A 22,888-nucleotide genomic window follows, 5' to 3' on the forward strand; every position below is an offset into this window, starting at 1 on the left:
TTGGGTAAAAAGGCTGCAGCCAAAAAATCAGGTGAGAATGCTCTTGAATTTATCAAAATTTTCAAAGCTTTCATACTTTTTATTTCGATGATTTATGTTGCTTTAAATTGTCAACAAAATTTAATTCTATTGAAATCCGCATACACTCCATACAATTGTTTGGAATTTTGGTCTGACAAAAATGTATTCCCTTTTCTCTTCTTTAACATTTGCAAATCGCTTAAATAATTGTTGATAAAACGCAGCTAAAAAGACAGGTGAGAATTATATATAAAATATATTTGCACAGTTTATTAGTGTGTTTTTTCATTTAATTTTGTATAGATTGCATTTGCAAAAGAACTTATCAGTTTATTAAAACAATCTCTTTTTAATCTCTTAAAAAGTTCAACGTTTTTCACCATTTTCTTAAATTTCTTCTCACTTGCCAAGTGAGATGTGGCTTTCGTTTTCATTGCGTCATAAAAAATGTGTGTGTTATTAAGTTTGATAGTTAAAGTCAACGAACCATTCGACGTAACATTCACGTGCACCGTAACGCGCTTGCTTAACGTCGCCTGCTTTACGTCACCAGTCCGTTGAGACTTGATGGTCGTATCTGCGGAGGGGGCGGACTTTATCTGGAATACAAGAGAAGACCCTACAACGTACAAAATTACAAGTTACACTCTCTTGCGAAATTAACAACACGGAACTTATTGCAGCGAAAGCCTCTGGAGAGGGGGTAGGGGATTGGAGTTAAGGGGGTCGAGGAGGTGCTGGGAAAATGTGAAAAGGGTAAAGGGGTGAGGATAGAGGGGCATAAAGGACGAACCAGGCAGTTGCTGCTGCACTGCACTCCTTCTTGGCCTCATTGACTTTTCTGCTTTGGGGGAATTGCAATGTTTTCTGCTCACTTCACGGTTTTCATTTCTCACTTCTCAACTTCCGAATTTTAGTTGCAAATGGATGTACATAAGAACCGCAATAGGGAATTAATATATTAAGGTCAACAAAGATTTTCTGGGCAATAAAAGATGAATTTAACCAAAAAATTTCAGAATTATGAGATGAGAAATATGCTCTATTATTTTAACAAAATCGTAACCTCACATAAGAACCCAGAGAAAATTCCACTTAAATGTGGCAACGAAGGAAACCAAATGAAAGACAAACAAAAAATTGTCCAACAAAATTAAACGTTAAGTTTTCGGAGCAGAGAAGCAGAGGAAATGTCATTGCCTATCTGTGGGCATCGTTGACCGCATTCTCCGCCATTTCCACACTTGCTTCTTAAATATTTTCTTAGCAAGTTCATTCCGAGAGGATCTTAGTTGGCAAGTAGGCGAAAAAAAACCATGGCCAAATACGAAGAAAAATCTGCGGCTGACTTAACCAGAAAAATGCCAAAAATTAAGCGGATTTCCAGTGACTCCGCTCTCCTCGCCTTTCGTCCTTCTTTGCTCAGAGCTTATCTTGTGGGGATTTTCGTGAGTTTTGGCCCTTGTGCACTTGTGCGTGCTCATCGTGTGCCACTTGAACGATTTCCGGGCACTTCATTTAATGAAATATTAAAAATTCTTTGCCCCGGCAGCGGATGGAGTCCGACGATTCATTCGGACTCGAAGGAGATGTCCTCCGTCTGTTACATCCTTCCACTGCGAATGAAAAAGAAATTCAGCTCAAAGTGCAGCTGACAGTGAGGAGAGCAGGGATGCGCCTATCTTTTTTCATACCCTGTTATTTGAGATACATTTTTACCTTTAAAACTTCTTCTTTTTGGGCTGGTCTGCCTATGTATTTTGTATCAATCCCTTATATATGCATTTAATACATGTGTTTTAAGGGGGCTTCCATTTAATACAGAAGATCCATAAAGTCGAAACCCTCTTCATACATCTCATACAGAGAAACCAAACTTTCCGGCTTGGTTTTTATTTTCTTTGCTGGGCGGATACAGTAACTAAACTACAAAATCGCTTTCCCAAGTTGCCACGAGTAACAAACTTTCTGTTGCGTACAGCTTCTGCCTGCCACAGATAAAAAGGACAAACAAATTGATGCAACACCGCCGCATATTGGTTATCGAAAATATAGTGGTATAAATAACTAATTGTTTTGAGATATCGGAAAATATCGGCGAAGGATTGATTTGAAAAAAATAGACATAGTTTACCATATAATGAGATAATTTATAACTACCTAATTTAGACGACAAGGCGTTTTGCCCTTTTGTGTGGGATGAATTTCAAAAGCTGAGAGAAATTTGGAAAATCAGCAAAAGTGCCTTTTTGGATTTTTCTCCCCTCGACCTTTGCTTGATTTTCCACAAGCACCGCTCACTAAAGCTTAAGAGCATCCAATTCAAAAAGTTTTTCGGCGCTCACTCCTTTGACCTCTCTGCCGAGTTGAGTAACTACAAAAAATACGAAAAAGAGGAAAAGCCAAGCCAACAGCAACAACCGAAAATCTTAATCAAAGTTTGGTTCAAGTGCAGTAAACTATGTAGTTTATACTACCAACCTCTGGTCCTTCAAACTGATTTAGGGTTTCAACACGTCCTGAGCTCCACTGCCATCGTGGTCCTTTCCTTTTTTCGTAGCCCCGCTCTCCATTACGTTTGTTTATACACAATTTTTTGCACTTTTTTGCACTTGAAAATCAACAGGAACTATAACAATAACAGTGCGAACAAAAAGTCTTGTGCCTGCAAGTGGCAAATAAGATGAAGAAGAAGTACGAACTGGAAATTGTACAATTTCGTACTTGAAGTCGGCGAACAAATTTCCAACTGCGAACTCTAAAAACTTACTTGCAAATACAAAACAGACAACATCCGGGGCTGAAAATAGTTTTAGGCAATGTTTTCGACTTCTTATTCCATTCACTCGGCATTGTTTTTTTGTTGGCATTGTTTGTTGTTTCTAGCCGACCAGGCCGAGCCACTCATGTGGATTATTATTGGCCAACTTAGTTAGCCAGGCTCCTTGATGAGCATTCTATGCAGTATGTCCAGCATACATATATGTACATATATATTCCTCTCTTCACTGACTGGCTGACTTTTCGTGCTTTTCTTTGTGAAAAGTTTGAACAACAATTAAAACAATTTCCGGTTCAAATGTGTGCGCAAAAGTTTTCGCCTAATCGTTATGGCAAATTGTCTGCCTTGTATTTAAATCAGTAAAGTTTTCAGCTTGATTGATTTAAAATGAAATATACAATAAATATTGCAATATTTATTAGTTGCATTTTATTTAAATATATTTGTTCATTACACTTTCTAGGATATTGAGTGCATTGCTAGCGTTTTTCAAATGCACTAAGTTGGCAAAATTCATTAATAACGGCGATCACGGGCGGTGCCCCCAAAAGGGGGTGTTAAAAATAGCCAGGGGAGGGGGGTGTTCAGGGCCGGATTGCAAACCACAAAATTGCATTGCATGACGGCCAATGGCGAAACACGCAAAACAACTAAATAACAAACAACAGGCGTCAAATTACACAAAACCCGAAACCAGAACACAACCAACATTACTCAGAGACAAATTAATTTCAGATTGGCCATTGCGGATGTCATCTGCCTGAGTGTGTGTGTGTGTTGTATAGGTGTGTGTATGTTGTGTGTGTGCTTTGTAAAATAATCAAATGTCACCCCGCGTGGCAGGGCACAAAATTCGATGATTAATTACGTCTGACGAAACGAAACAAACTAAATAATAATTATACAGTGAAATTGGATATGATTCTGCCAAATGACAGAGGTGGCCAAATTCAATTTTAGAAATATTCTACAGCGGCTAAAAGGTCCTTTCAGATTTTAATAAATAAAATGAATGTGCTATTCTTTAATTATTTTCTTCAAATTATTTTAGCAAGCTTACTTCATTCAAGACACCTTTATATTTCGTTATGTAATTTACGTTAGAAATTTTGAAAATTTGCTCTTTACCTACGCCAACCAACTAAATTGGAATTCCCTCTCTCATTATATAGGGTCCGATCCGAATCCAATGGCATCGGCATATATGTCAACAGCCGCCGGTCTGCCGCAATTCGGGAGCGCCAGTGCATTGTCCACTTCGCCGCTGGCCAGCGTTGCCCTCAGCGCCGCAGCCGCCGCCGCAGCGGGAAAGCAGATTGAAGGTGAGTGTCCCATTAAAACACGCACTGAAAGAAATATATTTAAGTGATATTTAATATGATATGTTTTACAAAAGGGTCATCGCTTTCTAAACATATTCATATACTTGTTTTCATTTAATAACTTGAAACTGAAAGAACTTGATCAAAAAACCTCCTTAAATCTAATGAGGAATCCTGTGTGCGTAAGGTCTAATTTTAATTTCCGGTCTGCATTTCTAATTTCGTAGGTAATTAGAGTGTTTTAGGGGCTGGAAAAAAGGCGGGGAACTGGTACGCACACGCTAGAAATAGAAATGTCTAACTGCCTGACATTTTGATAAATGTAGTAAAATGGCCGAATGAATGCCGCTGCGGTTGCCACTCCAATACCAAATCTTTTGCACTTTATCTTGCGCGCTGTTCGTTTTTTACACTTTAAATACTCTAAGCAGATAATGTGCGGCATGAACGACTAGAGTAAACTATGAAATACCTTTATTATTAGCCAAAGTATCTATTACCTTTTACAGCTCACACAACTGATTCCTTGCAGTAGTAAAGATACAAATGCAAAATAGGGTATATCCCTTGCCCATTCTCGTATTTCCAATTGTATTTGTTGCTGCTGCTGCTGTGGATGCAACATCACATGCATTAAACCCGCTCATTGCTGTCAGCGTCACTCGCTCGTGATGCGGTTATTTTAGCATCCTTTTTGCATCCTTTTTTGCTGCTTTCTGTGTTCGTTGCCCCCGCATTATGTCCACCCACTTCCTGCCCGACCGATCCCGCTGCCTTCATTCCGAATCCCACTTGTCATGGACATTTTGTGGATGTCTGTCTAATCTACTTAGTTTTAGTTGTGCCATTGTTTCCATCGCTTTTGCTGCGCTGGAGGCGAGCAGCCTTATTTTTCATATGAAAAGTCATCTATCAAATGCTATGCAGTTGGATAAAATGTGCAATTCTGGATGAGATTGGTTCCGAACGTTAGTTGGGCCTTTTTCACATAGCCGCCTCAGAGCTGCCACAAATCAAAATCCCCAACATCTTAACCAGCTCACAAGCACTTCAATCTCCTTGTCACGCCCACACGGATGTACGGATGCAGGACGCCCCCTTAATCCGCAATCGAATGTCTTCTGCTGACACAAATCCTTCAATGCCATAAGCCAATGCCTGGGAGAGATGTAGCAAAAATCAATAAGATCAATCATCTTGTATGCTCCTCCTGCTCCTCATCTGCTCCCCATCATCCCATCTCGCACTTGCTAAGTTGAATTTATGAGGAGCGTTTTGGTGGGGCTTAAATTTTTATCAGCTCCCGACACAGTGTAAATATTACACACACTTGACACACAATTCCATTAGTCAGACGTCGCTGTCGATATCGGGAAATATATGTGCGCATATATGGCAACTGAGCATTTCCCTTTTTCCCGCCCACTATATGGTGTGTGTGTGGGGTGTACTTTGGCACACATAACATTAAAGTTGCAGCAGGGAGATATTCGAAATGTTGGCCAAAATGCAACGGAAAATGTTTTGGCATTGCACTTTTTGCTATATTTCCGGTTACATAAGCAAACATCATTTGAGTGCATGTGTGTGATGAACGTGCACTGCAACAAATTTGGAAGCAATAATAATAAATGTATAAAATAAACTTATTTGTTTTCAAAAATTTTATGAAAGAAATTAACGTTAAAAGGTCCTGCCACAACAATTCTATCTGTATTTGTCTACATTTGTCGGCTATATAAATTTATGTTTAATATATTGTTAGCTTTCTGATATTTTTCACTCTGCACGTTCCTCCATATAGTGAGATATATTTTTGCAGTCGAGTGACTCGCTCGCCCTTCGTCGCCCCAACTTCATCTTCGTATCCTGTGACTCTTCACTTTTGCTTGCCTCGTCCTTTCGTGCGACTCCTTGTTTGCTCTGCTGACTCATGACGTCGCCGAAAATTCCCTCCTGACCAACTGCAACAACAACTGGGATGGGAAGGGGAGGGGGGGGGGGGGAGGGGGGGGGAGCAGTAACAAGTCCTGGAACAGCGAGGATTGTGCGGTCCTGTCTGTGGAAGCACAACAAATTGCTCCTGCTAGCCGAAATGCGAAATGTGAGCTGCCATGTTTCGCCTCGCTTGGTTGGATTGTGAAAAACTATCATAGATGACTTGGACCTGCTTAAATGGAAGTCGAAGTAATGGACGGAAAGGCGGGGACTAAGCTCTATATAATTATTGGGTGGGATAAGGGAGATTATAGACGGAAAGTGGTTAATGGGTAATTGACTCTGATTTGGCAGTATTTAAAATGGGAGTTTGCGACCAGTAGATTAGCTTTAGCATGCTACAAATGTGGATAAAAATGTCAAATATGTTCAGAATTTTAGAAGAATTTGAAATTTGATAGCAGCTTAATTAGAACTATACTACACATGCATTTCCCATTTATTTTTATTCTGACTATTTAAATACAATATTTCAATTGTTAAAATACGAAAATTATCGATCTGGGCTGTTTGAGCTAACTGTAAAAATTTCGGATTTGTGCAATCCATGTGGCACAAAAAGGCAGGAAAAACTGCAGCAACAATGTCTAGGGCAGATAAATTCCCAACATGCGAAATTTATCAAATGACGACAGCTCCACAATACAAAGAGGAAGAGAGGCGGAGGATGGGGGCGTGGCATCCAAAGCGGTGGATAAGGATGGTCTCGGGAGCAGGAAACAACTTATAAGCATGTAGACAGGGCCAGACGACAGGCACAAAATTAAGCAGGAAACACAGGCAGAAGCAGCAGAATGAAATAAATAAATATGAAAATATGAGAAATATGTTGTAAAAAAATATATACAAAAAAATCATAAGCGGCACTGTGCTGCTGCCCTTTAAAGCGGCTAAGGCACCAAGTGGAGAAGAAGGAGAACTCTGGCCGAGAAGGGGACAAATATGACAGTGACAGACGATGGGAGTACTCCGCCTCCGACTTCTTTGCATGGGTGACCCTAAGGCGGCCGCGGTCGCCTCTTCTTCCGGCTGCATCCGGATCCGGATTAAAGTCATGTGCATAAGCCGGAAGTTGGAATATAAAATAACCAAATGTTGTATGTGCGCAGAAAGTGGGCGGGATGGGCGACTCAGGGAGCAAAGGGCATCGCAGATTTGCGACTTTTGCGCTGGCAGGTCAGCGGAATTGTTATAAAGAATTTGTGCCGGCAAGTGAGAAAACAACGCAATTATATAAAAACACTCAAAATCTATACATAACTACTTAGTTGCAAGAAAAACATGTTAATATTAGACCACAGCTCATCAAAAATGTTAAAGGAAAGAAAAAAAATAGATATATATTAATTTTACAACAACCTATAATCATAATTATAGTACATAAGTATAGTAGCGTATTTTTAGCTATTTTCTAACTTCATAACATTGCCGGCGCAATTTCTCGCAGTGCAGCTTTATGCACAAGTCGCATTAAAATCAATAAAGATACTCAGATATATGTGCAGGCAGATCTGGAACTGTAGCTTATGTGCCATAGATTCCATTTGGCTTCCTTCCGCCTCGCTCGTGCCCTTGAGAGGAATAGGAAAATAAAGAAAGACTTTCCCCAGCTCACTGCTCGCTGAGCGCGACAGCCAGGAAAATCGCAAAAAATGCTGCTGCAAACTGCGAAAGGGAGAGGGAATGCGAATGGGAATGGGAATGTGCATCTGCAACTAACATCTCCCTTCAACTCCTCCAACTCCCGCCCAGAATGCGAGTGCATCAATGGCGAAAAGGGCAGGCGACATTGCCAAGGCGGATGGCGCATCTTTGCTCGGCGGAAGCGGAAAATGCAATATAGGAAATCGTTTTTCGCACACTGAAAAATTCTAACCGAAAAAAAGGGGGGAAAAAGCTTGTGATTTAAGAAAAAACAAAACAGGAAGTTTATTTGTATGTGGGGGGCCGGAATCCTTTGCGGATTCCAAGAAGTTACACATTTCTGGTTACCAAAATGTGTGGAAAACATTTTGCAGTTGACAGCTAACTGAATTTATAGAAAGTTGAGTCGAACCAACCCAGACTGCACATGGATTTAGTTTTGAATATAAATTTGGTGTTCTAGGAAATGCTTTGCTGAATAAATAGGTTGAAGCATAGAAGTTAGTATCCATAAACCTTAAAATTCTGCTACCTCAGAGATACAAAGTTCAAACAAAAAATTTCTTCTATTTTTATAAGTGGTACGTTTTTTCCACCCACTTGAAATTTAACTAGAAACATAATCGAGTGCCATTCAAAATTGTTGCCTTAATTTGTTGCCTTGAGAACAACTTCTGCCTGCTCTCCACATTTGTCCTTTCATCTAATTATATGCCGTGTCGGGCCACACGTGTCGCTTGTTAGTCGCGTAATTCAATAGCTTGAAGCATTTTTAATTGGACTTTTTGCTCCCCGTTCGGCAAGGGCACCCCAGCCCCACCCCCCTGGCCAGAGCCTAAATTAATTGATGGGTGTGCAAATTACAAAGCAACAAGTGTGCATCACGAGCCTCGAGTCAATTAATATTAAAGTCTTGGCAACGTCAACGGCTTGTGACCGAAGGAGATGCCTCCGGAGGAGCAGCAGCAGCAGCAGCTTTCTTCGCCATTCAATTTGGCTTCATTTTGTAATCGCATCAGCGTCGGCAATCTGTCAGCAGTCAGTTTACCTTGAGGTGGCGTGTCACTGGGCGGAGTGGACTCGAGCGGGGTGTGGAGTGGGCGGATTGAGGACGAACCCAGTGGGATTGTGCAGGCCTACGGTGGCCAACTCATACATCAAGGTGATCAATAGCACTGCTGCTGGCGAACGATGATGGAGTGAGAGTTATGCTTGTGTGGCAGAGTGGGTTGGATCCCTCTCCTCGTCGAATGTCCTGGAAGCACTACTGCAAACCTATTCGGTTTCAGCGAGTGTGAATCTCTGCGTTCGGGGGGACACATCAAAGAGTGTAACCATTTGCTTTAATGATGAATAGGTCTTTATGGGGGAAAATTAATATCCATATGAGTTTGCGGAAAATCATTCCCATTGGTTTAAGTTCATATTTGTTGGAAGTTCCTTGAAACTACTGATGTACGTGTGTTTACAAATGAATACTCTGTAGCTAGTTTGACATTAAATTTCGAAATTCACTAAAAGCTGTCATCTTGTGCTTTTTCAACCAAATGCCTTTTAAAATCCCTACTGCAAAAATTGTTTGTCCCTTTCTCTTGTTTTGTGTTTCATCCTGATAATATTGAAAGACCGCAAAATGCCGGCTGTCATTCGAAGCGTTTTGCTGTCATTAAAAAGCATCTCGAAAGTGAAAACGCGACTGCTGACGCTGCGTTCACTTCTCTCTTTCCACCACACACCTTCCCTCTCCGTCTATCCGCTCGCGCCGTCTCTTTCCACCACGAGCTTTCGGATTTTGGATGCTGGTGGGTTGTATTACTGCTGACTGCTCATTGCCAGTGACGTTGACAGTAATTTGCACGAAAAGTGCAACCGCAGCATGAGGCGCGAGCCATGTTAATGTGCGTGTGACAGGGGCAGGGATATGACAGTGCGACAGAGCGACAGAGACGGAGTGTTGATGATGATGCCGGGATGGCGATGATAATGATGGCGAAAGATAATGATGACGATGTCAGCAGTTGCAAAAGCACGTGCTCCTAAACAGAGTGTCACACCCACACACGTACAGCAGATAGTTGAGTGGCGCAACAGAGATGGCGAGACAAGTGCGAAAGAGACAGATCGGGCGCGTAGGTGGCTGGGCGCATCATATCCGCTTCCGTTTTGGCAATCAGCTGGCACTGGCCCATTTTCCCCCTTTTCCTTATCTCCGCCACTTTGTCCGCTCAACTTTCCGTTGCTATTCCGCGGTCTGGTGGCTGGAAATTCAGCGGCTGTGAGGAAAACTCGAGCGTAAATTGGTGCCTCTGGGATATTAATTGCTATCACCTGAAAGGTGAGGTGGTTACATTGTTGTATACAAGTGCCAGCAGAAACAGCGGAACATAATTTTAAGGAGGAAACTGAGAAATAGGGATACATTAACGTATACTTTCTTGTAAAGAATCTATTATTTAAAAATATTAGTTTTTTCTCCAAATTAACATTGTCTTTTGCCTTTTATACCATTTCAGGACCCGAGGGCTGCAACCTTTTCATCTACCATCTGCCGCAGGAGTTCACCGATACGGATCTGGCCTCCACGTTCCTGCCCTTCGGCAATGTGATCTCGGCCAAGGTGTTCATCGACAAACAGACGAGCCTGTCGAAGTGCTTCGGCTTCGTCTCCTTCGACAATCCAGACTCGGCCCAGGTGGCCATAAAGGCGATGAACGGCTTCCAGGTGGGCACCAAGCGTCTCAAGGTGCAGCTGAAGAAGCCCAAGGACTCGAAGCCCTACTAGAGGCCACCATCGGCGGCAAGGTTAACCGGACACATCGAGTAGAGGAACACTGAGATTTGTGAAATATGGAGTAGTCAATGAATGAAGAGTTGCCCGTGTAGAGCGCGTTGCAAGATTAAACGATGATGCAAATGCCAACGTTGTACGTATCATACAAAAACCAAAAACAAGAGCAGAAAAAGACATGAAATCTGTGCCAAAAAAAAAAAAAGACAGAATCACTTATGATTTAGCACGTTAATTGTTGAATTAGAAAAAAAAAACGAAAAACAAATACCTAAAAACAGAATCAAAAAGAAACGAATAACACAACACTTAGACCGTAGTTTAGTTAACTTTCTGTTGAAGTTCCCTTCGAACCCAATCTTTTACGACTCGTTTTCCTAATTTTAAACTGTCGTACGAGTTGGTGAACCATTGCCTTTTATTAAATATTTTGTATACATCCTCATGACTCACAAACGAAAGCAAAAAATAAAAAACAAACAAAAAAATAATTACAAAGATCTGTTCGAGTGTTAGGTTTAAGTTTTTGATATAACTAATAATTTAATACATACTCTTTCTCTGTTTGATTTGTTCATCTCTCATGTTGCAAGTCACAATGAAGTTCTTTATTATAAATATATACCCACATGATATATATTCTAGTTATAGTTACAAGTTACTCGTTTTGTTCACTGGATTATCTCTTTTTATATACCTACACTTATGCTGACTCGCATAATTAGTTTTTAGTTATCTGATTTGTTACACCCCCAAACTAACTCACATATTTTATTTGTAATGAGAAAATGAAAATGTTTTTGTTAACCACATTATAAGTAATACTTCTCTAGATTTATAATTAGTTGAACATACAAATTCACATACGCTTCTCAGTGTTATTTATGCGATTTGTAAAGGAAACGAACTATGCCTAAAAAAAAAAACAAAACAAATGAAATCGAAAAAAGGAGAACTTGTTATTAATGGAGTTTATTATTTTATTTTTTAGTTTCTATTATTTGCTACATCATCCAAATTTACACAAATCTGGTATTATATTATAACATATGATTCATTTCATTGTAAATTTTCCTGTTTTAGTTGAAGGTTAATTGGCTTTTTGTCGTTGCACATCTTGAAGTAGATAAGTGCCTTATGTAGCATACTTTGTTTATGTAAAAATCATGCACATATGTAAACACTCATACACCACAGCATACATATCTAAATAAAGTTTTGTTCTCTGTTTCAAATGCACAAAAACTTGATTTAAACAGCGTGCTTAATTTTATTTGTTATTTTGGTTATTAATAAAAGAAAGGTAATTATTTGTGATTTAGGCTACTGCATTAGATAATTTTTATTTTATTCTTTGCAGACATTACTCGCTTTATTTACACAATCCTGTTACTAACTGTATATAATGAAGACTAATTCATAAATTTCGCTTATATTCCTTAGATGGTAATGTTCTTTGCAAAGTTTCGCCATTTATTTCATTTTTGGAAATGCAATGTCAAGTGGTAGCTGCAAGCCGCCAGTTGAAAGGTAAGTTATCAATTATATAATGGTCTGGATATAAAAATCTAATTTAATATCATTTCAGTTTTATGCAAATCGTTTTACAAGACGCATTGGTCCCTGAAATATGTAAATAATATCCGCTTGAGTCTCGAGAATCCTACTAAAGATTGCCTATTCCACTGCTGTCGCATACAAATTTCCAAGAACTGTAAATTTGAATTCCAAAAAATTTTTGGAAAATCTGTAAAAAAAACCTAATATGCAATCATGTTGTATGATAGCCATGAAAGCCATTTTTTAAGCTTGTAAAGCATACTTATTTTAACAAAGTAAATTTATAAAAATTCTAAATAATATTTACGTTTCAATTTGTGGTCTCGAATTCAATAAATTGGTTTTGAAGCTAAACAAAAGCATTGACAAATCAGATGGGTAGCATTTTTCTCTTCCGTTTGTAACTGAGTTTCCAAATTGATCGTTAGTCTTTGTTTCAAGTAGAGTCTAAGCTGTGTGCATTTTATACAAACTATCTGGATGTGGCTTTAAATTAAACATAATTTCAACGCAGAAATTAGCATTCACCTTAGCAGTAAGCTTGACAACATGAAGTGTTCTGTGTGTAATTAAATGTGTAATTAATAATTAGCAAGTAAGTGTACTTTTTTAGAGAAACAAAGCAAGGCTGTGTGTTCTGACTAGAATTTAAGCGAATTTCACTTTTGGACAAATGAAATTAGAATGCAATTTAAAATAAATGCAAAGTGGACATAAAAGTTTCGAATTAGATATTATTTGCCGAGGCTACATTAAGGCAGTAAACAGCGAGAACGTAATTCTAGTGATAAAACGCAGTTAGTTAAGCGAATGGATTATATGTATTTATTGAGTCTTCAGTGTATATTGCTACACAACACTCAACCCCACACAATCACACACATCAGCATCCGAACAGAATAAGTAAATCAATAAAAGGTGTCATGATTTTTATTAAAAAAAAAAAGGAGAGCGCATTTTTACTGGCCCAAACTTACACAAACTGACGCTGGATAATTTATCAAAAAAATGTCTTGAGCCAAAAAACTTTGCGAGGAAAAACTTTCGGGCAGCGCAAGTCAAGAAAAATGAACGGAAAACATACAAAATGTTGACGACTGAGGGAGAGAACGAGAGTAGTAACTAAAGGAAAACTTCAACAATAAACGAAATATTTTGCTAAACTTGCGATTTGCATATGAGAAAGTTTATGCCAATTGTGGAGCTGCCGGCGGTGCGCGGGTGAACCGAGGGCGCTGAATCCTGCTCTTGGTCCTGGCGAGATTCTAAAAACCGGGTGCGAGGACGTGTAAACAAATTTACCAACTACGTGACGCAGCAGTTCGTTTTGCCCCTCTGCAGGCCTTGCGTAATCCAAATCCAAGTCGAGTCTTAACGCAAGATTTATTCCCATTTAAATCATGCGTGGAAAAGTTTTCCTCGGCTCCTGTCGACAGCAAATGTCGAGGGGGGGAAGAGCATAGTAGCATACACAGCAATAATTTCGTCTTGGCATATTCAAATATTTTGGCATTTGATTAAGCCAAAAAGTTTTGGCAATCCGCTAGCCAAATCCCAACAGATAAACGTAGCTGCAATGGTAAGACGGTTTAAACTTTGATTGTTGGCATACGATAAGAGGCTCATTGATCATGCTATCGAATGAATCATTCAACTTATGTTTTATGATATGGGGGAAATACTTAGTTGCTTCCGATTTTAAGGCTTAGAAAAGGGATGTATTAGCTTAGCTTATTATCCTCTTTGCTTAAGTAAGTTAAGTGAGTAATTTGGTATTATTATAATAACAAATGCGCTCTATAATTAATTGCTTTTCAATAAGAAGTACCTCACAAGCCATGGTGGGAATGAGAACGTTTCCATGGAAATCCTTTCAACTAGCGCTTAGTCTGTACCGCTTTCGCTCCATCTCCATCAGCTTCTGGTTAACAATTTGCCAACGTTTGATGAGATCTTTTGCCATGCTCCACTGGATAAATCGCTATTTAGGCCACTAAATTTGAGCCGCATCAACGAAGCGCGTTTCACCCACGGCCCCGTGGGATTGGTAGAACATGTATGCAGGATGTATTCCCATCTAGACGTGAACATGAACACGGACAGGGACACGAACATCAACACCAACACTGACACGGTCATGAACAATATGGGCGAAAAGGCCTGGGCTGGGCTGGAAAAGCGTTTCTGGGGAAACCGAGTCAGATTAGCAAAGTTTGTAATTACGTTGGTAATTGATTAGGTTCGAACAACAAACTGCTAATAAGATTATTGCAGTTGAGAACAAACCGAGCTGAAAAAACAAAAGCCCAGCCCCACGCCAACCGCCCTCCAATCCGCCAAATTATCCCCCAACTGTGCCAGAGAATGAGATGAGTGGGGCACCAAAATTGAACCGATTTGTGGCACAAGTTCTGCATACAGACAGAAAAAACAAACTGTAGAAGTATGTAGTCATTAAATTTGTTATCAGCAAATGAAATGCAATCGATTTGGAAAAGAGAAATCTATCCAATTGTATGAAGAATAAAATTTCACTTTAGCCAGCCTAGTGACTTCGAGTACTTAGCAAATCACAATATTTTCTCTGAGTGTAGTTAGCAGCATCCTTCCCGAATAGCCCATTCCCTTCCTGCGCTCCAACATCCGCTGTTTGTTTGCACAATTTACCCACGGGGGGCGGGTGGAGTAAGGGGCGTGGCTGGGGCCACAGTAAGCTCACGCAAGCCGGAAGAACAACAATCGACCACCGAAATAACAATGGATTTGGCGCGTTTGCCCGTTTTTGGCATTGGGTGTATTGTTAATGGCATTGCACGCACATCGATGGGGCTCCCCCAAAATCAAGGGTTCGGTCCAAAGGGGGATGGTGGGCATAGAGTGTTAGTGGGGGGCTTGCAGCATCACAACAGATACAAGCGCACACACAAAAGACAAACAATTTAGCGGCGTTGCAATGTCGACAAACAATCTGTGGCCAGGAAGATGGTGTGCAAAACAAAAGCTAAGGGAGCGACTTAGAACGAGGAGCCAGCGAAACAAGCCAAATGCTAATGGGTTCACCACTGGAAATTGGGGGCTTCAACACGCCAATTTTACAATTAAATAAAGATTGATAAAAAAGATTGTGGCACATTTCAACAATTGCTTAAAAAATAGTTTACAAGCATGACAAAAACAATTAAATACCCTAAATATTACCTTATTTCAAATTTAATATGTAAATTAAATTATTCTTCAATAGTAGTAAAACAAATACATCTTTAAAACGTTTTCGGTTTTCTTTTGGTTTTTCTGCCTAGTGCATCGTAACTCTATGTACGGCAAGGACAAATGCTCGTCCTGGCAAATCAATCAGCAGCCCAATTGCTTTTGCTTTTGGCCATATCTTTGGTGTTCGCAGGACTTATGGACGCTACCGCAACCGATCGGCTTTCTCCCATGAACGCAACTTCATGGAGAGCGACAACAGCTGATTAAAATCCTTGGCAGTCCGTTTCCTGTTCCCATCGCATCCTGGCCCTTATCGCATCCTGCCCGTCATCGTCATCGATCACACTCCAAATCGAAATCGAATTGCACTGGCATACGCACAGCATTGCAGCCACACACACATACATGCAGTGCACTGAAAAAAAGGGGATATTGCTACACAATATACTTTTCATTCCCAAAAAAAAGTTCTTTTCATGGAATGTCTATTCTGATGTTAGAAGTCATATCATTTAAATAGGAAGTGAAGAGCTCCTATAGAACGGTATAATGTTCCAGTTTCGTTCATGATTTCCTCGCAGTGTAATCAGCAAAGTGAATTCGATTTTGAAGGAGAATCCGAAACTCGCTGGGGAATCGCTGCAATTTTGCACGTGAACACGCTCAGCGTTCTTCCTCCGTCCATAGCTAGCTCCTCCACCAGACCCACCCCTATATATCCGTATCACTTCCAGTTCACTTGACAGATATGGTGGGGGCGGCGGAGGGGCGTGGCCGAACGGCTTTCCCGATTCGCTGCTCCTGCAGCTCCTGTTTTGAAATGCATTGGCAGAGACATGAACGGATGGCTTTGGGACGGCGAGTGGCAGTGCCAGAGATCAGGGGTTACGGGGTGCAATTGTTATTTTTCTGGGGGTTTGTTGGCTGGAAAGGAAGGGAAGTTGGTGGATGAGGAGGGGTCATGTTAGCGAAGGTAAAAAATCTCGGCAACTAACCTAGTTTTTGTGCTTTTCATGCCACAGTTCCCTCTTGATGCAGCCAACTACTCGTATTTTTGTGTGTGCGGCTTTTATGACAGGCGGTTCAGTTTTCCCCACATCGATATGATTGCCCACTGAGTGTGTGTGTGTGTAGATTCGAGTGAGAGTTTGAAATCCTTTACTTGTGGGATATTGCATATTGATTTGGCAAATGTGCCGGGGAGTTGCTGTTGGGAGTTGAATTCATGGGAGATCCGTGCTAGTTTTGGAAAGCCCGCTCATAAAACTGTGATTAAATAATGATCTCAAGGGGGATCATATCATAATTTTTGACATGATTTAAAGATCAGAAGGTGCACCGCTGCAATCTAAACAGGTTTAATAGTAGTATAATTTGACAGGGGATATGTATGTATTTGGATACCTTTCGCCATAAAAATAAATCTTATACGAACATATTTCACGTCGTCAATTTACGCAAATATTGAAGAATTTATTGCCAATCGTGGCCAAGTCCAACATGGTCAAACCTAGCCATTTCCGCTCAAATATCCCTAATCACATCAAAGTTCGACCAGTTTTCCCGTTTTCATCGGTTTTCCTTTTTAGTTACAATAACACAATTTATGCTTCCTGTTGTTTACTCGAGTTGTTCTCCGCCGCCGCCTGCGTTTTATTATACAAAATGTTATTTATTTATTTATTTTTGCGGCAAAACTTATTTTTCCTGTTTCGCATTTCCCGTGCCCGTCTGCCGATGATTACGCAGATTTTCCGGGGGGCTGAGCGGTGCAAGAAGCCGCTGGCCAAATCAAAATAAAAAGGAAAATAAAACAACGGAAAAACAGAAACATTAAAAGCAGCCGCCGCCGCTCAATTGAAGTAGCGAAGGGGGTCGGAAAAATGGAAATGAAGAGGAGAGGGAAATCCGTTGCTTGAAATCTTGCCAGTTGTTTTCTTTGAAATCGAGCGGTGCACGTGGAAAATAACAAGCGCCAGACGAAGAAAACTTTGTCATACACCAGCAGGAAAATAAAGAGGAGCAGGCAGCTGTGAGGCCCAGGAGAGAAAAACTTTTCCATATTTCCATGAAAATACTTGCCGCTTTCGATGCTCAATTTAACTGCCTCACATTCGACCATAAAATTTGAGCCACACAAAATTCCATTTCATTTCACTCATATGCAGCATTTCCTTTAACGCTCCTTTCATTTCATTTGATATTTCCCAATCTAAATTAAATCAAATTCATGTGACAAAATGGCTAAAAATGCATTTTATTACACATTCATACGGCTCGATTCGGTTCGGTTGGATTTGGTTCAGTTCAGTTGCTGTCGGTCCAATTTTATGCTGCTCGGTGTGCAGTCATAAATTTGCAGAAAGCATTTTGCAACATGAGAAAAACTCAATTAAAATGGACTTTAGCTTTATTTCTGCGTGACAAGACGCAAATCAGAAAATCTCACTCATTTCCATCCGACTGTCAGCCGACTTTTCCATCGCTCTGTGGAAAACTCTGGCCGAGCCACAAAATGTACATCAATTATAAATATAGCAAGCAATTTCTAATCTATTCCTTAACATCGAATATTAGATGCTCTCACAAAACAGATGTTACTGGGCTCTGAAAAATATATATATCTTCTATTTAAATATCTTATACCTATCTTCTTATTTAAATATTTATGTGATTATTCTGCATAAAATAAAAATTTAAAATTTTTTGTTTATTACATGAGTTAGAACATAGTAATGAGGCACTTTCTTTTGAGAGGGTATTCTCCATTTGACCTGCCTGTAGCCGTCTTCATTTGTAATGCATTCATCTTTTTCCTGCATATGTCTCGAAGTTTGGGGGCTTTGAAATTTGGGCTCCCTGTGTCCAAAAACTGCCACACGATACAGACAACAAGTAGACAAGTTACTGACAACACACAGACTCCCTCGACCATATTCTTCGCCCATTTTACACACCCATTTCCACACACACACACACACTCAGCCCAGACTCATTTCTGCTTAATTCTGTGGTCTACTGCAGCAACATTTTTTGGCTTAGAATTTTGGAGCTGCTCCAACTTCGTCGACTGTCTCCTTCTGACATTCGGTTTGCGGGTTTTGCAGAGGGGTACTGTTAAGAAATCAACTTTCTGGCTTTTGCGGTTTTTGGGGTTGGGACTGGGCTTAAAAACGGAATTTTCCTTCTAATTGGCGCACTTTTGTTTAGCATATTACGTATACGCCTTGAGGACTGCGCAGAGATTTCCTTTTTGGTTCTAACATATTTTTTTTCGGTTAGAGTGTATATGTGTGTGTGTGTGGATTAAAAGTCTTGCAAACGTCTAACAAGCTTAGCAATTACCATGTTTTATATGCCTAATGAGAGGCAGTTGAAGTAAATGAGGGTTTCCACTTAAAGCGGCTTCTTTCTTTCGCAAAAGTTTGGAATTCTGGGCATGCTTGGTAAAAATCAAAGAATATAAATATTTTTTTCTTGAAACAATCAATTAATTTGTATGTGTGCCTTATTAATATTTTAAGTTAGTCTGTAATTATTTATTGTTTTCAAGATTTGTTTTCGTATTCTTGAATTTCTTTTCCTATGAATATTGCTTCTAAAATATAAGAAATGCCCTTGGGTATTCATATCTTTTATATATATACTCTGATTTCACTGAGTTAGCACCAATAAAATATTCCAATGTGATCCAATGCCTTTTTTTTCATGTGCTCCTCAGCGCACCCTGGCTAATATAACTCACTCCCACCACCCCATTAACCCATTCCACCAGTTTTAACCCTTCGCACGTTGAGGTTCGGGTACTCGCATATGGGAAAATCAACTGGCATTTGTGCCTGTGGCGTTTGCCTCTGGCTATGCTATTAAATTTATGACGCAAGTAAATTGAATTTTAAATTTGAGTATGACAAATGTGCCACGCCCACCTGAAGCCGCCCACCTCCGGCAGGGGATAGAAATTGCCTATGAGTGCTGGCGCAAAAGTCATAAGTCGGCAAACGAGCTGCAAAAAATGGTTGGATTCGCAACAACAACAGACGTGACTCGAACAAAACATATAACCCAAATGTGTGGGGGCGTGGCAGGTGTTTGCCGCCCCTCCTGCCAGTTGGCAAAGTGTTGACGCAACGACTAACTGAAACTGCCTGGGCTGACTGATTGAGTGAATTTGAGATTGACTGACAGTGGCGGCGTGGGTGGCACTTTTGGGTGGGGGGAAACATCAGGCAGCCCAACATAAGGGCAGCAAATCAAAATCAGCACAACTGTAATGGAAACGACAAATACGTGCGATGTTTTTCAAAAAATAAAGTTAAACCTCACAGGGCAGGATAGTCGAAAGTAAGGGGAAAATATCAAGGATACAGAGCAAAACTAACGAGGCAGTTATTTCAAAAACGATTTAAATATTATAAGAATTCATATTCAGTTAAATAAATGGTCTTCAAAACTTAAAAACTAAACTAAACTTTTATATACAATAAAAAACAAACAATTAAAATATTTGTTCACTGCAATATACAATTTTACAAATTCTAACTTGGCATAAAGAACCCAAAGACCTACTAAATGTATTCCTCTAAAGGTAGAAATTCACCCCTCAAAAGCGACGTAAACAAATTACAATTGTCCAAACCAATTATCTGGCTTAGGGAAAATCGAAGCAATTTTCTTTCTATTAGCCCAGAATATCGAATATGCAGAATAATACGCTTGCCAACGAAGGTGAAAGGCGGATGGCAACTTGAAAATTCCTCACACGTTGTCGCATTTGTTTTGCCATTGGCATCAAATGTAGCGTTAACTTTAACTTCCACCCAGTTCCTCGCCTTCCTGCCCTCGGGAAAATCTCGGTGTGGAAATCAAATTACCAAAAACTCAACCGAAATGTTCAGCAAAAAACTCACGTGTCATGATGCACTTGAGACTTTGGCGCATTTGTCTGTCCCAGTGCCTTTCCCCTTTGTCCTTCCGTTGACTCCCCCCATATCGCGAAATCTCCCAGCTCCTGCAGGACTTGTCATTGTTTTCAACAGGAGCTGGCGACAGATCCTGGGATAGACATTGACATTGTCTGACAACGCAAATCAAAAACGTATCAAATAAAACTTTGTACTTTTCCTTCTTTTCCGTGTTCCTTTTGCGAACTCAACACGTGCTCACCTTCGTCAACCCCCGGGTATAATTTCTCCGGCAGTGCGACAATTTTCGTGGGCAGCACAGCCGCTCGGGGAAATTCACAAAAGTCGATGGCACACTAGAGATGACATGACGTAATCACAGAGGGTACACGGCATCCAAAAGAATCCCGAAGAAAAGAAGTGGGGCGAGCACTTGAAAGATACAATTTCGATTACATTTGTTCAATTCCAACAACCTTTAGAGCTTGGCGAATTTGAATTAGTAAGAGTTATTCGAGGGTTGATGTTTGACAAACTTAGATTTTTGCGTACCTACTTGCAAACCATCTGAATCTGTAAGATCAGAGCGAACTTAAACTTTGGTATCTGCTGAATAAAATAATAGTTTATGTTCATGTAAATTATAAATGTAAGTGAAGGTACTTTGTTGCTTATTCACATAATTTTATCGGGGATTACCTTAACTTTAACAGAGTTTTCCACCCCACACACAAAATGTTTGCGGACACGTGAGCTTTAATGTGTGTGTGCTCATGTGGGGCGGTAATTAAATAACCAAAACGCTGCGTGGCAAAGCGTTGGTCGCCTACAAAACCTCGAAATGCATATGATTAACCCACATATGGAGTGAATAACCCACTCCCAAAGCTAACGAATCAGCTGCAGGCGAACAGCCGCCCCCTTTTGCCGCCCCCCTTTGGCTTTCCGTCACTCTTTGAGTGGTTGAATGTGTGAAAATGTGCTTGCATAATTTCATTAAAATAACTGTCAAAAATTTTCACGTATGCCCACACACGCCGCGTGGAAAATCGCCTGTAAAACCCCTTCTTGGGAACCTAAAACCCGCACTCGAAACGCTTCGAATTCAAACGTGAATTTTCCAAAGACCACGCCCACACTCCCGTGGCCGCCCCCTTTCACCTGCACAGCTGTCAATAGGAATTCTGCAGGTGTCAAAAATATTTCAGGCATGGAAGTGACATCCTTCTACATAACTCCCTCTGCCAAATTGGCATAAATTGCTACAGGGCCTGTGGCTTACACTCTGTGTGCGTGTGTGAAATTAATTTTCATTATTGGATTTTGCGACTTAGTCATCATTATCGTGTTCTTATCGATACACATGCCAGCAGAATTTTCCTCGCCCTCGATGTGGCACCTAATCGCTCAGAAAGCGTTGAAAATGTCCCAAAAAAAGGACAAAGCAAGTGGGAACGTAGTCCAGTGCATCGACTATCAGATACCCGTTACTCGAGATGTAGATATGCAAGCAGGAAAGCAAGCTAAGTTTAAAAGCTTTCCAATGAACTTATATATACAATTTTTATTTTTATACCGAATAACACGGTCAGATCGACATACTTCTTTGTGAATCTAGTATACCTTCTTACCATAACAGTAAAGGGTATCATGACCATCGATTTGTGTCCTACAATATGCTCTTGGCGGTAGACATTTCTGCCTTAAAATCGAAATTGCATTTGACGGAAAGTGAGCACCGCACATAAGTCAAGGATATCTCACATGAATAGAAGTGTCAAATTTAATGAATTGTTCGACGAGCTTTTTAAAGGCCCATTAAGTTGATTTCAAAACGTATTGAATTATTCTATAAGCTTTGTAATTATGTCTTACACTTCATTCTGACCACAATCATTATTTGAAATATATTAAATTGCACACAGAGCTAAAAACACACAACAAAAATAACAATTTAATAATATATTAGTAATTATAGCTAAAATACAATTTTAATTCCAGATTTTTCACTTTTAAAATAGCTACAATGCCAATTTTAAATTTTGGTACATATGTATTTCCCAAATTTTCCGTAGTTTTCCAATTATATTTTCTGAATAAACTCTTCTGCACTGAAATATTTCCATTTTGTAGCTCCTTTGTGTTGGGAAACTAATGTCTATTGTGTGCGCTATCACACATTTCAATTACGAGTCGACTCAAAGAGTTTTCCGAATATGACAGAGCAGGTCCGGTTTCCAGCCATTGTGCTCGCAAGATAATGAAGAAGATGCCCCCCTGCTGCTGCGCCTCTGTGTGCTGGCAAACAATTTTGTGGAAGCCACAAAACTAACCAAGCAAATAATTTGGGAAAATTCAATTTTCCTATGAATATGAATATGCAGATATGGGGATGGGTTCGCTCTCGCCCTCTCGAGCCAAACAAATTACAAATAATTTGTTGAAATTTAATATGATTTCCAGTTTGCGTTCTCGATTCCATTTTCCGGTTTTCTTGTTTGCGCTTCATTGCCAGCTTAATTGCAAAGTTTCTCCGCCCCACCCGCAAAGTCGGGGTTTTCCTGAGGGGGCAGGCCAGGCAACCAAAGCGTATCCAAATCGAATCACGTCCACTTCAACGAAAAATGTCAGCTTTCGAGAGCATTCAAATCTTTCGAGT

The 22,888-nt window shown here is 40.1% G+C and overlaps 1 protein-coding gene and 1 long non-coding RNA gene across 4 annotated transcripts in view; one reads left to right on the forward strand and one right to left on the reverse strand.

Annotated features, from left to right (window-relative positions):
* LOC117150558 (CUGBP Elav-like family member 2) overlaps nucleotides 1-12,415 on the forward strand; it is a 102,358-nt gene extending 89,943 nt beyond the window's left edge. For 2 of the 3 annotated variants that reach the window (XM_033317509.1, XM_033317521.1), the window contains 2 exons: nucleotides 3,976-4,125; nucleotides 10,281-11,542. In XM_033317509.1, the coding sequence (XP_033173400.1) occupies nucleotides 3,976-4,125; nucleotides 10,281-10,549 (419 nt within the window). In that variant the 3' untranslated portion in view covers nucleotides 10,550-11,542. Of the gene's footprint in view, nucleotides 1-3,975; nucleotides 4,126-10,280; nucleotides 11,543-11,998; nucleotides 12,086-12,143 lie in introns of those variants that run through there. The other variant, XR_004460770.1, reaches the window with a different exon arrangement.
* A 3,624-nt stretch (nucleotides 12,416-16,039) lies between these two features.
* LOC117150383 lies at nucleotides 16,040-16,925 on the reverse strand. The gene is made up of 3 exons (XR_004460761.1): nucleotides 16,730-16,925; nucleotides 16,321-16,673; nucleotides 16,040-16,249 (listed from the first exon to the last, which is right to left on the reverse strand). It is a non-coding gene; the product is annotated as an uncharacterized LOC117150383 (long non-coding RNA).
* Between the last annotated feature and the right edge of the window lie 5,963 nt (nucleotides 16,926-22,888).

This window comes from Drosophila mauritiana, chromosome 2L (genome assembly GCF_004382145.1).
Source record: "Drosophila mauritiana strain mau12 chromosome 2L, ASM438214v1, whole genome shotgun sequence".
NCBI classification, from domain to species: domain Eukaryota; kingdom Metazoa; phylum Arthropoda; class Insecta; order Diptera; family Drosophilidae; genus Drosophila; species Drosophila mauritiana.